Below are 14582 nucleotides of genomic sequence, written 5' to 3' on the forward strand. Positions count from 1 at the left end.
CCTTTTCTGGTGTACCACAGCCTCACATAATGTTTCTTAAACTTGTCTTTTCAGCTATACATATTATATCAAACACAATAAGGCGGGCAATATGAAAATATTGTAACATACTTATGAGAACAGATAAAAGTAGGACAACGAACATTAATGCTACAGACCGGTTATAGATCTGTATCAACCATGAAGTCTTTTTTAGATATATCCCAACTGGTCTTTGGGAAAGGTTTTCTTTATAAATGCTCTCTTGTCCTGGGAAGAATGTCCCTTTTTCAAAACAATATATCATCCAATTGGCAGTCTGGAGAATGGTCTCTTAACAACAACAACAACAACAGCAAGAAGAAGAAGATAATAATTTATTCTTTATATGTTGCCCATCTGACTGGGTTACCCCAGTTAAAATGAAACTTGTCAGCTAAAAGTCTTCTTATCAGCCACTAAGGAATCATTTGGACGTCACCCAAAGAATACTGTTTACATTGTTCATTGTCCTATTTTTATTTGCTTGTTCATTGCAAGTATATGTTTGTATTGGTGGTTCTTAACAGCTGGTTTTTTGTTTTTTTGATACATAGGAGCCCTCATTGCATATGGCAGTGGTTTTCAACTGGTGTGCCGTGGCACCCTGGGGTGCCTTGAATGATGGCCAGGGGTGCCGTGGGCAAAACTGGCCTCTGTCCCTCTTTCCTTCCCTCCCTTCCTCTGATGCCCGCTCGCGTCTCTGCCTCCCAAAGGCTAGCACAGCTGTTTGTTGCAGCAGCCCTGGCTACAAACTTTGCAGGCGAATGGTGCCTCTGGGGCTGGCCAGGGGGTGCTGGTTGCCAGGAGCTGAGACAGACTTGAAGTAAGCAAGCAGGCAAGAGAGCCCAGCATGTCAGTCTGCCAGCCCTTGCTGTTGGGAATAGACAGACATGTCCCAGGCCCCTGTGGGGCAGTGTGAGGAGGCACCTGTTATGTGCCGGCGTGGTTGCTCAAGAGCGAACAGGTGAGACTCCCACCGGTCTTTTCCAGGCTTTATTATCTGTACAAAAACATTTACAGTGCAGAGCATCTCAAGCCCATGTCTGCTCAGTCGCTAGCAGAATCTGGGAGTGGGCAGTCCATAAACTTTCACCAGCATAACAGTCTGTTGACCCCCATCCTTCCAACTGCGCAGAGAGGGCGTTGGCAAAGGGGGACTTGTCTCTGCCCCGCTTTGCTCAGGCTCGGTGTTGTGGCCTTTCACCTCTGAGCTGGTGGCAGTTCCCTGACAGCACCTCTCTTTGGGGCAGGGGGGCAGCTCAGAGACCACAGGCTACAGCAGCAGGTGCCTGGAGGACTCCCAAGGAGAAGGAAAAGGAGAGGAGGCTGTGGGAACACTCCACAAGGGTGGGTGTTCGAAAAAGGGTGAGAGACTGCCAGTTCTGCAGGCAAGGGGTGATGTAACCGGGCTCCTGAGCCCCACAGGGGTGCCACAGAAATAATGTAGTTGGTCAAGGGAGCCGCGGACTCTGAAAGGTTGAAAACCTCTGGCATATGGTGATGGCCACATCCCTTTTGCCATTCTCATTGCTATCGTTTCATCACAGGTTCTCTTAGTTTTTTCTGACGGGCCAGATGACAGCATAGAAGTGCTCAAAACAACGGCTGACGGTCTTCGCAGGAAAGGTACATAGATGCTAGAAAACATTTCTGCGTGGTGGTACCCGAGACATTGTGCTTATAAGCAGAGCCAGGAGCAGAAGAAAGGATGCACTGATGCTTTTGAGCCTGCCTTGCTTATTCCTCCTGCCCTTTATCTTCTGATAACCAAAATGCGCAACATTTTCATCCATACAGGAGGTATTCCGTAAAGGCCGACCGTCTTGCACAGACGGCCAGGACACAAACAGAACTTCCTGTGATAGTTTTATACTGACACTAACATTTCAAAAAAACCACACAGTTGATGCCTGATCATTGTCCAGCTGGGTTGTCCAAAATTAAGAGAGAGCTAATATGTTCCCCAAGACTTTGGTGTTCGGAAAATTCAGTTACGAATTATCTGGAATCCTCAAAGCATGTTGACGTGGTTTTAGCTTAAGGGATCAGATGCAGTGGGGGTGTACACATTTGGGTCCTCAAAAAGAAAAAGGAAGAAATCAATCATCTGTCTTAAAAGTTTCCAAAATAAGAAGAATGAAGGCAGCTGCTGTAGAATAGGTGTCAGAGATAGGTGTCAGGTTCTAACAGAGATCGTATCCCTGGAGAAAGTTTTTCACTCGAAATACGCTGGAAATAAAGAATGTCATCTTTTCTTATACAGCTGTGTTTCATTTTAAATAATAGTAATAAAAATACACCTACCATCTGTTAAGCACAGAGCTGATTCTGGCAGTCGCCTTTCCTCCCAGAAGAAAGCTCAGAAATGAAATTTCACTTCTGCTTTGAATTCAGCTCAAGCATGACGAAATGGATGTGGCCAGCCCAATTCCTGAGAAAAATATCCACACAGGAACACATACTGTAGGGTCCATCCTGATTTTACTGATTTCAGACTTGTTTGGCCCAATTTGATGAAAGCCATCCATAGATTGATGTGTTAAATGAATTCTCTACAGTCGTTTTGCTTAAAGGGGAATGAAATCAAGGGGGACTTTCAAAATTAAATCTTATTATGCAACGCAATAAAAACTGCAAAAATATGAGTAAAACATATGGCTGAATATTATCATTAAAGTTTGTGTTCCAATGAGGAATGAATAAAAGCCAGCTTTCTACAAATTTACCCATTAAGCGAAAAGTACACTTTTCCATATTATACCAACTGAGCAGAGACTGTGAGTTCTGTGATGTAATGCAGATATCAGCAAACTTCCCAGTTCTATTATGTATTTTGTGGTTTTATATCTTGATTTTATTCTGGGAACCACCCTGAGACCCACAAGAATAGGGCTGTGTATAAAATCAATCAATCAATCAATCAATCAATCAATCAATCAATCAATCAAATCAATCACTTCCCAGAATGTGAATGTTTAAACATTCAAGAAAAGCTGTTTAGGGATCATTAACTCTGTCTTTTCTTTTTAAAACTTCTTCCCATTTTTTTTTTTAAAGAAATCCAAAATATGAATTTTTACACTTCTACTTTAAAAAATCCAATAATTGGTTTTCACACCGTTTCCTTTTCAGGGCTGAATGCACTTTTAACGATAGGCCTGGGAAACTTTCAGGAATTCCATGAACTGCAGGAAATAGAGTTTGGTAGAGGATTTGAATATATGGAACCTTTGCTCATTGGAAACCCAGAACTCCCCAGCAGGTTATGGCGAGCTCTTGTAAGTTTCTTCCGGGAAGGAGGAGGTAAAGGGATAGGACACTCTCCTTGGTTCTCAATGGTGTCGATGGTAGCAATGACTGGCACCCATTATTTTGCAGGATACTGTCACTGAACGAGAATGCTGCAATGTTTGCTGCAAATGTTTTGGGGAAGATGGAATTCGGGGTGCGCCGGGAACTTCTGGAATAAAGGTAAAATGAGAGAAGTGTGGAGCCGTATGAGTGTACCGCAAGTGGGGCTGAAGTGTGGTTTGCTTATTTTTTTATTAGATTAGCCATTCATCGACAGATCTTAGGTGATTCACAAGATAAAAATTGAAAAATGGCGCTGCCACATTCAATATCGCTTGAAGGAGAGCAGCCAGGTGAAACACTGATTTCTTTCCTCTGCCAGCCTGTGAACAGTGATAACATCCTAATATAGAGTCAGGAGGCACCAGGATTCGGTCCAACATCTTGGTATAAATAAATATAAATATATGATGATGATGGAATAGGATGTCCCAATTTGCATCAGAGAAATGTTGGAGGGTATGTTATGGATCTCATCAGACTTCCTCTTTCAAGATTTCCTATTGAAGTTAAGACCCATAAGGTGACCTGCAGACCCATAAAGAGTCAACAACTTAAAAGAAAAGAAAAGAAAAGAAAAGAAAAGGATATTAAGGTATTACTGTGAGTTCACAATTCTCAGTATAGTTTAATCGTTATCCCTCTTCATAGGGAGTTCTGTGAGGGAATAGCAACCTCCTAATAACTCTCAGTACCCTTAACAAACTACAGCTACCAGAATGCTTTGGGGGGGGGGAGGCATGGCTTTTTAGTTTTTTATATTATTATTATTATTATTATTATTATTATTATTATTATTATGTAATAATAATAATAATAATAATAATAATAATAATAATAATAATTTATTTATACCCCACCCATCTGGCTGGGTTTGCCCAGCCACTCTGGGTGGCTCCCAGCAGAATAATAATAATAATAATAATAATAATAGTGATAGAACTTCAAATATTAAAAACTTCCGTAAACAGGGCTGCCTTCAGATGTCCTGGAAGTCACCCTGAGTGGCTGGGGAAACTAAGCCAGATGGGCAGGATATAAATAATAATATAACAATAAAATAAAATAATAATAATAATAATAATAATAATAATAATAATAATAATTGTTTTAAATGTATGGTGAGAATGTGGCGTTTACAGGAATGAACTGATTGGGGGTGGATGGGAAATCTCCAGTAGCACCTTAAGGTAAAGGTAAAGGTACCCCTGACCATTAGGTCCAGTCGTGACCGACTCTGGGGTTGCGGCATTCATCTCGCTTTATTGGCCGAGGGAGCCGGCATACAGCTTCCGGGTCACGTGGCCAGCATGACTAAGCCACTTCTGGCAAAACCAGAGCAGCGCACGGAAACGCCGTTTACCTTCCCACCGGAGCGTTACTTATTTATCTACTTGCAGACCAAGTAAGTTTGTTCTTGGTATGAGCTTTCATGTGCATGCACACTTCTTCAGATAAGGTGCTACTGGACAATTTTTATATATATTTCTACTGCGTCAGACCAACACGGCTATCTGCCTGATTGGAAAAAGTAAGGGACAAACACGAAATTGATCCAAGTCAGTTTTCTGTGGTTTCTTCACTTACTTCCATAAAGTCTGAATGCTTCGGACAAAAATTTATTAAATCTTTCAAACCTCAAGTGTGCAATAAGAATCCAACCTCCAGCTTCCTTCGTCATGAATCTTCTGTCAGTCCATGGATCCCACGATTGTTCGGCTGTCAGTTTTCCTTGTTAACTTTTACCACTTGAATGGCTGAAAGATGATTCACTAATTATTTTTGCAGGGGTCTGTGGCGAACTCCCCTGCATTTCAAAGACATGATTCAAAGAGAGTAAGGAAGGAAAGATCGCCACACACGCTGAGTTGAGTTGAAAACATATACCAATTTGATTGTTTAGTAACGTTTAATAAACTTCAAAAAAAGTGGTGTACAGGAGGCAAAATACCCTTGACTCATACCCTCCAACATTTCTGTGTTTATAATAGGGATGTCCTATTCCATAATATATTTTTTTTACTATTTATACCACATATACTGACTGGGTTGCCCAAACCACTCTGGGAGGCTTCTAATATATATAAAAACATAGTAACACATTAAACATCAAAAGCTTCCCTATACAGGGCAGCCTTCAAATGGCTCAGGGGTCACATAAGTCCATACTCTCCAACATTTCTCCGATGAAATGTCCTAAGGAAAAGGAGGGACGTCCTAAGGAAAAGGAGGACATTCTGCAGCTCTGTGACGTCCTAAGGAAAAGGAGGACATTCTGGGATCAAATCAGAAACTGGGATGGCTTCTGTAAATCCAGGACTGTCCCTGGAAAATGGGTACACTTGGAGTTGACCTACTGCTGACACAAGTGCTAAAAAAGGAAACCCAAATATTTTATATATATATATATATATATATATATATATATATATATATATATATATATATATTCCTCAGAAACCCCAAGGATAAAATCCAGTTGGAAAACCAAGGGATCTATGAAATACCCTGCAAAGTCTGCCCAGCCACGTACATTGGACAAACAAACAGACGAATAAATGCACGTATCGCAGAACACAAGAATGCCGTCAAAAAAGAAGAAAAAACTTCCTCTCTTTTCCAACACATGAAAGAAACAGGACACGAAATTAATTTTGCAGATTCCAAATTGCTCTTTAACACGGAACATCACCACAAGAGAATAATCATGGAAGCCATCGAGATAGAGAAACACCCTCACAACATGAACAAGCGTGACGACACATCCCGCTTGCCAGACATCTGGAAATTAGCCCTCCCCACAAAAACTGACACCAGATCCAGAGGCACACAGAACGCCAACACCAATCAACCACACCAGACCCAAACCCAGACCCTCTCCACAGATGAATTACAGACACCATCCAGTAGCCAATCCATGGTGGCACCTCCGGATGCTGCACCCCCCTGCAATCCCTACACAGATCTGGCTGACACAAGCCACAAAACCACAGCTCGCCCCTATACACGAAGCCAAGCCAGAGCACAACTAAGTACAGTACAGCCATCTTCTCAGGAAAACTCTTTACAAAGTTCAAGAGGTCAAGACACAAAGACTTTAACAACTAATCCACACCTAATGACCCACCTAAGTGGTACTCAGGATATCACTCAAGAAATCACTCAAGATATCTCTCAAGTAATTAAGGAACAAAAGAAGAAAAGGCACACTAGCCTGGGAACTTCCTCTCTGCCCAGAACATTGGAGGCTATACACCACACCCCCTCTACAGTATTTATAGGAACTCAAACACTGAGATCCTGCTCTGTTCCAGTAACAAGAAGCCGAAAGCACCAGCCTGAAGATGACGAGTGAGACCTCGTCGAAACGTCGCCTAGACACCCCAACTTTTACACGGGAAGACACCCGAGGACACCAAAACCTGCATATATATATATATATATATACATATATATATATATATATATATATATATGAATGATATATTTCCATAGGGCTTCTCAGCACCCGGGGCAAGGCAAGTAATTTGCGCCCCCTAACCCGGGGCAAGGCAAGTAATTTGCGCCCCTAACCGCGGCGGCGGGTCCGTGTCAGGTGATCTGAAGCGAGTTGCCGCTGGCGCTGCCGCCCAAACGACGCCGCTTGCCCGGAGGAGGAGGAGGGCAGAGAGGTGAGGAAAATGCAACATGGCCCAGCAGCTGCAGCAGCAGCGGCGGCGGCGGCGGCAGGGCTGTGAGGAGCGGCTGCCTGGCGCGTCCTCCGCGGCCAGCACTGAAAGCCACTGCCTGCCGGACGCCTTCAGCCCGGACGCACGCACAGCTCGTCGGTTCCGCGAGACATGGGGCTCTGCTACAGCCTGCGCCCGAGGCTCTTCGGCGACTCCAGAGGCGGCGAGCGCCCCCCCAGATGTTGCGCCCGGTGCGGCCGGCCCCCCCTGCACCCCCATGCTACGCCACTGGGGCCTGCAAGACAGAGCTGTTCTGCCTGGCCTTTGGTTTGGACGCAGTATGACCCTTATGTTTCCCTCCCCTTATGGTTTTGATCTATGGGCTACTTTTAAAACGAGGCTGCATTTTAAATTGTATTTTAACCTGTATTTTAAATTGGTTCACCCCCCTTTCCTATTATGTTTTTATTGTAATTTTACTGGTGTTAGCTGCCTTGAGCCCCGCTCTGGCCGGGCAAGGATACAAATAAAATTTATTAGTATTAGTATTAGTATTTATTATATAAGTAGGGAGCAAGAGTAGTGTATGGCCTAGTTGAATTATACATTTCAAGCGGTATTGCAACACTTTAAATAGACACCATTTACCCTCACAGAGCTGCAGTTCCTAGGAAGGTGCAATCGTCATCCCACTTCCCAGGGAATTCTGGGAATGGTACAGTGGTGCCTCGCAAGACGAAATTAATCCGTTCGGCGATTCTCTTTGTCTAGCGGTTTTTTCGTCTTGGGAAGCAAGCCCATTGACGGCTTAGCGGCTTAGCGCTATTAGCGGTTTAGCGGCTTTTAGCGGATCAGCTGATAAGCGGCTTAGGGCTTAGGAAAAGGGGGGGGAAAGGGAAAAAAACCCCGCAGGAACTCACAAGACATTTTCGTCTTGCGAAGCAAGCCCATAGGGAAATTCGTTTTGCGAAGCGCCTCCAAAACGGAAAACCCTTTCGTCTAGCGGGTTTTCCGTCTTGCGAGGCGTTCATCTTGCGGGGCACCACTGTAGTTCTGTGCCTGCAACACTTCTCCAATGAAAATAGGGACGTCCTATATAACAACAACAACAACAACACTCTACCCATCTGACTGGGTTGCCCCAGCTAGTCTGGCTGGCTTCCAACATTTATAAAACACAATAAAACATTAAACATTTTTTAAAATTCCCTATACAGGGCTGCCTTCAGATGTCTTCTATAGTTACTGGTCTGGCCCACTATTGTTTTGATTGGCCAACAGACTTGGAAAAGAGAAGAGAGAACAGTTTCCTCTGCTTGTAGCATCCAATGATAATGATAATGATAATGATAATGATAATGATAATGATAATGATAATAATAATTTACCCCTGCCCATCTGGCTGGGTTCCCCCAGCCACTCTGGGCGGCTCCCAACAGAATATTAAAAACACAAGAAAACATCAAACATTTAATTTCCCTAAACAGGGCTTCCTTCAGATATCTTCTAAAGGTTCTATAGTTACTTAGCTCCTTGACTCGGGGGACGGATAACTCCATACCCGCCAACATTTCTCCAGTGAAATTAGGGATTTCCTAAGGAAAAGCGGGACATTCTGGGATCAAATCAGAAACTGGGACGGCATCTGTAAATCCGGGACTGTCCCTGAAAAACAGCCGTTCCCAGAATTCTTTGGAGGAAGTCCTGACTGTTTAAAGTGGTATGTTACTGCTTTAAGTGTACAGTGCAGATGGGCCCAGGCAGCAAATGATGTGAGCTGTATACTCTTGTCTGTAAAACACAGACCTAGGAGTGGGGTTGGACGCCAGTCCCTATGGATGATGAACTAAACTCCTGATATTCCCCTTAAAGAAGCCCCTGGAGGAGAAGGTGGTTGCAAGCAGTTGACTTCTTGCTTAATTCCCTAAAAATTCCCCCTTCCTAATACCCAAGTGTCAGTGAGGACAGCTTTCCTAGGATGAAGAACCTGTGTTTGGGAGTCTGGTCAAATGCTTTCAGCTGGCACCAATGGCGGGGCGAGGGCTGCTAAAAAGCTTTCCGTTTGGCAGACACAGCTACCTGTATTTGTGTCACTGGTTTCATCTTAGTTTTTAATGATGCTGGTTTTACAGAGCTTTGTTTTTAAAAGGGTTTTCTGGGGTTCAGCCATTTTTAATCTACAGTTTTATTTGTTGCCCGCTTGGAGAGCATTTTGATGAAGTGGTTTGTAGATTTTTCCAAATGAAGAAACCAAAGAAGTCTGCAACATAGGAAAATAGTATATTCTCTGCAAGTAAAAATAAAAAAGCAAAGGACCCCAGGACGGTTAAGTCCAGTCAAAGGTGACTATCGGGTTGCGGCGCTCATCTCGCTTTCAGGCCAAGGGAACCGCCGTTTGTCCGCAGACAGCTTCCGGGGCATGTGGCCAGCATGACTAAGCCGCTTCTGGCGAATCAGAGCAGTGCACGGAAAATAATAAAGAATAAAAAAAAGGTCACCTCAGGTCTTTGAAATAAGTGCAAAGAAGCTCTGTTATTTGTAAGAAGCAGCATTTTTGAATTAAATGTGACTCCCTCTCTCTGAACTGCTGTTTTTCAGGGACGTGAGGGCTATCGAGGGCACCCTGGTCACCCGGGTGAGGAAGGAGGGCCGGTAAGTAAACACATAGTTCTGTGGGACAGAAGCAATGCCCTGCTCGCTTAGATGAGAGTGGCCTGGTTCTGTTCCTGGGAATCTGCATAAAGTACAACTTTTAAAAGCATTCCAAACGCAGAAGATTTATTTATTTATTCATCCATCAGCCCATATAAAAATTTATAGCCCACTCTGCTGTCTCGAGAGAGTGGGACCTCCAGGCTAGCTTTCTCATACACACAAATAACAATCTCAGTTCTCATAGTCCTGCTCGACTTGAGGACAAAATGAGACCAGTCATGCCTAAGACGAGAAAAGAGGAGGGTGCCAGTAGAGGTAAAAAGGCAAAAGTAAAGGACCCCTGGACGGTTAAGTCCAGTCAAAGGTGATTTTGGGGTTGCAGCGCTCATCTCACTTTTCAGGCTGAGGGAGCCGGCGTTGGTCCGCAGACAGCTTTCTGGGTCATGTGGCTAGCAGGACTAAACTGCTTCTGGCACAATGAGACACCGTGATGGAAGCCAGAGTGCACAGAATTGCCATTTACATTCCCGCCACAGCGGCACCTATTTATCTACTTGTGCTGGTGTGCTTTGGAACTGCTAGGTTGGTAGAAGCCCCAAACCAGTGGTGTCCAAACTTTTGAGGGCGCGATTTGATGAAGTGAAGGGCCGACCAAAGTTGTTGACCATGGACCTTAACAGTCCAAAGAGAGCTGTGTACTCAGTGGTATTAGAATGCTGATTGGCTATTGTGGGAGGAAGAAGCTGCTTCTTCTCCTCCTTCTCCTCCTTCTCTTCCTATATTACTACTACTACTACTGCTGCTGCTATTTAGGGATGGAGGAGAAATATAAATATAAATATAAACATAAATAATAAATTACCGTATTTTTCGCTCTATAGGACGCACCTTGTTTTAGAGGGGGAGAACAAGAAAAAAAAATTATCCCCCTCTCTACTCAGCGCCCCTTCAGCGAAGCGGCAGGAGAAACAGAGCCCCTTCCATTTCTCCTTGCACTTGGCTGAAGGGGTGCTGCGCAGCTTTCCCTCTCTGCTGAAGCCGGGAGAGTCTTGCTCTCCCGGCTTCAGCAAAAGGAACCTGAAGCCTGCGGAGCGCAGCGGGAACTCACGCTGCGCTCCACAGGCTTCAGCAAAAGCAACGCGAAGCCTCCGGAGCGCAGAGGGAGCGCTCCTTCTGCGTTTCGGAGGCTTCGTGTTGCTATCGCTGAAGCCAAGGAGCCTGCATTCGCCCCATAGGACGCACACACATTTCCCCTTAATTTTTGGAGGGGAAAAAGCTTGTCCTATAGAGCGAAAAATACCTTATTATTATTTTTATTAAATTTGATTCAGTATACATTTAAAGCTGAACATGTTAAATTCACACGTTTCCGAATTTTGCAACGCAGTTCTCCAGTCTTTACAGAAATGCATATGGTCAGGAAAACCATGCATGAAAGTTAATGTGCTGAAAATAAGGTGCATAAATGTGTTACATTAGGAAACTTGGTTGCTGAAACGTGCACATTGGTCACAACTGCGTATAAAAATGTGTTTGGCAAGATAGATTCCGTGGAGATTTCCCTCCCCCCCCAAAAAACAGATTATGAAATATGTGAAGAATTGTACTTACCATTGGAAAAACAAACTGAGGATACAGAATTTGGCAGGCCCTTCCATCTCTATTATTATTATTATTAGTAGTAGTAGTAGTAGCAGTAGCAGTGAAACAAGGATCTACAAAAAAAATGTTGCAGAGTGAAGTTCGAATGTAAAGGTAAAGGTAAAGGGACCCCTGACCATTAGGTCCAGTCGTGGCCGACTCTGGGATTATGGCCCTCATCTCGCTTTATTGGCCGAGGGAGCCGGCATACAGCTTCTGGGTCATGTGGCCAGCATGACTAAGCCGCTTCTGGCAAACCAGAGCAGCGCACGGAAACGCTGTTTACCTTCCCGCCGGAGCGGTACCTATTTATCTACTTGCACTTTGACATGCTTTCGAACTGCTAGGTTGGCAGGAGCAGGGACCGAGCAACAGGAGCTCACCCCGCTGCAGGGATTCGAACTGCCGACCTTCTGATCAGCAAGTCCCAGGCTCTGTGGTTTAACCCACAGCGCCACCCGTGTCCAAAGTTCGAATGTACAAGGGGCCAAACCACTAGTCCAGCCCTTCCCTTCCCTTGAAACTCAATTCCATGACTACTACCCCCTGGTTTTTACATTTGTCCCACACTTCTCAGCTGCTGGGCAGTATCCCATGACCCACTAAGCATACACAGTCCTTTCTGGACTGCTTTCTTATACAAGGTGTGACCGGAAAGTTCAATGAATGGTCCCAGAAATCGGACAGTGAGAAATATTCAAACATACAGTCGGCACCGGAAACCCACGAAATGCTCACAATTGTGTACGGAGATGAAGCTGTAACTCATAAGACAGTGTATGAATGGTTTAAGTGTTTCTGTGGAGGGCGGCAAACCATTGAAGATGACCCTCAGTCTGGCAGATCATCGATGAGTAGAACGGTGGCAAATGCCAACAGAGTTATTGAGTTATTGATGCGGGATCCGCGTTTGTCTGTCCGAATGATCGCAGAAGAATCGCATATTCCGTGTGAAATCATTACTGGGGTTACTGAGGTATCCCACCCTCCATATTCTCCCCATCTGGCCTCAATGGATTTCTTTCTTTTTCCAAAACTGAAATCTGCACTGAAAGGGCACAGATTTGCCAACATTTCACACGTCCAAGCTGCTGTGACAAGGGAACTGAAAGAAGAAGACGCAGAAGAAGAAGAGAAGAGTTTGGATTTGGTATCCCACTTTATCACTACCTGAAGGAGTCTCAAAGCAGATAACATTCTCCTTTCCCTTCCTCCCCCACAACAAACACTCTGTGAGGTGAGTGGGGCTGAGAGACTTCAGAGAAGTGTGACTAGCCCAAGGTCACCCAGCAGCTCCATGTGGAGGAGTGGGGAAGCGAACCCGGTTCACCAGATTATGAGTCCACCGCTCTTAACCACTACACCACGCTGACTTCTCCAGAAGTTTCCAACAGTTCTATGAACGTTGTCAATGGTGCATTGTGTCAGGAGTTCAGCAGGAATTCTAACACATTGTATCAGAAGGCCTGTAAGGTAAGTATGTTCGAATATTTCTCGCTGTCCGATTTCTGTGACAATTCACCGAATTTTCCAGTCACACCTTGTATATTTTTTAACTTCTGCAAACTTTGGGGTTCCCCTGTGCTTGCTGACACCTCCCTCTTGTGCATCGCTGCTGCTGCTGCTTGGGCTGCATCAAGAACGCCCACTCAGAGAATCAGTTCAGTATTCACAGAGAGAGCAAACGGTTTGTGTTATGTGAAGACCTCACGCTGTGACCCGATGGCTTTTAATTTATTGTTGTTAAGGCTGACACCCCCTAACTCAGTAAAAGCTATGTGGCAAGCGGGGGGGCCAGCAGATATCAGACACTCTGGTCACAGGTCCTCCAGAGACAGTCAGCCTTATGCACTGTTCATGTGGAAAATGTGGCTTTTACCAATCTTTCTTCATTAGGGAGATCGTGGTCTAATGGGTATTGCTGGCAAACGAGGAGAAAGAGGCTGCGCTGGTGCAAGAGGCCTAAAGGCAAGTGAATGGTCTTGAAGTATATTTTTCCTCAGGGTGCATCCCAATCACTATTCTTGCCACAATTTATTTCTTTTTCTCTTTTCTCGTCCATCTGTGTCTTGCTGTGGATTTTCATGCGGCTCCATCATATATCTTTGAGAATTTGGGGTTCACATTCCTCCCCTTGAGGAATGCAGAATATGTGCCTTTCCACCTCTAAAGCCATTCATTTATCTGGATGAATCCATTTCTGTGGATAAATCCCTTAGACTCGGGTGTGTGCACACCTCAGAAGTCTGGCATGAAAATAAACAGGGTTCCCGAATCTGTGTTGGGAAGTGATGCATTGCCTTCCTTTTTGGTTCTGCTAGAAAATGATTGCTGGACAAAACATTACCGGGATGCACATTTGGAGCGAATTAATGTTAGGGACGCACCTGGTTCTTGCACCACAAGCATCAGTACAGTGGCATACAATTTGCTGATTCATCTCATGAATCTTGTTTTTGAATATTCTGGTTTCTAGTATTGTTAGTTCGGGGCGCGCGACACCTTTATACTTGGATTCTGCCAAGAATTCATGCGTACTTTCTAGTAACTCACTTGCAGTCTGTCTCTTTTGCATTTCAGGGACCAAGAGGATACCGAGGAAATAAGGTATGTGCGCTTTTAAAATAGGGAAAGGAAGACTTCTCTTCAGATAATGCTCACCGGTGTTTCGCTTTCGCCTCTTTCCCATAAGTACTTACAAAAGCCTCACATGAGAAGTGGGGTTTTGTATAACAACAAGTGGTTTAAAAGGATATCTGGGATCTCTTCAAGCAAACTGAGGAAGCCTCAGCTGTTTTTGGAGAAGGGAGCGGCAGGGCTGCCTCTGACCATAAACGTACAAGGTGCCTGAGGCCAGTTTCCTATGTCTTCAGAGCGAAACAGCACAGTTTGACTTCCTGGAGTGACTCCAGAGCTCTGCAACATCTTCTGTCCTATTGCTCGGAAGACCTTCTAGGAAGTGTAGTCATTGATAGAGGGAACGTGCTGGGCCTAGAGGGACTGTAAAGTGTTTGTAGTAAGAGGTGGGTGGAGCAGCCAAGAGAGAGAGCAGGGCTGTGATGGCCTGGGAATCGGATTCGGATGCTGAATCTGATGAATCCCAGCCTGCACAGGATTCCCCGCCTCCAGAACCAGCTGAGCCGGGGCTGGGGCATGAGCCTGAAGGGTCCTCACCTGTGCTGGTTCCTCAGGTGCAGGCACCAGCTGAGTCTGCTCTGGCTCCTGAGGGGATGGAGGACCCATTGC

General features: G+C 44.8%; 1 protein-coding gene across 2 annotated transcripts in view; it reads left to right on the forward strand.

The window, feature by feature from the left end:
• LOC309352995 (collagen alpha-4(VI) chain-like) overlaps window positions 1-14582 on the forward strand; it is a 120185-nt gene that overhangs the window by 48590 nt on the left and 57013 nt on the right. For both annotated transcript variants that reach the window (XM_081881822.1, XM_081881823.1), the window contains 6 exons: window positions 1569-1647; window positions 3154-3299; window positions 3400-3492; window positions 9639-9692; window positions 13233-13304; window positions 13917-13943. In XM_081881822.1, coding sequence (XP_081737948.1) covers window positions 1569-1647; window positions 3154-3299; window positions 3400-3492; window positions 9639-9692; window positions 13233-13304; window positions 13917-13943 — 471 coding nt within the window. The remainder of the gene's footprint in view (window positions 1-1568; window positions 1648-3153; window positions 3300-3399; window positions 3493-9638; window positions 9693-13232; window positions 13305-13916; window positions 13944-14582) is intronic.

The sequence above is a fragment of the Podarcis erhardii genome (genome assembly GCF_964252035.2).
Source record: "Podarcis erhardii genome assembly, chromosome: 12".
Taxonomy (NCBI): domain Eukaryota; kingdom Metazoa; phylum Chordata; class Lepidosauria; order Squamata; family Lacertidae; genus Podarcis; species Podarcis erhardii.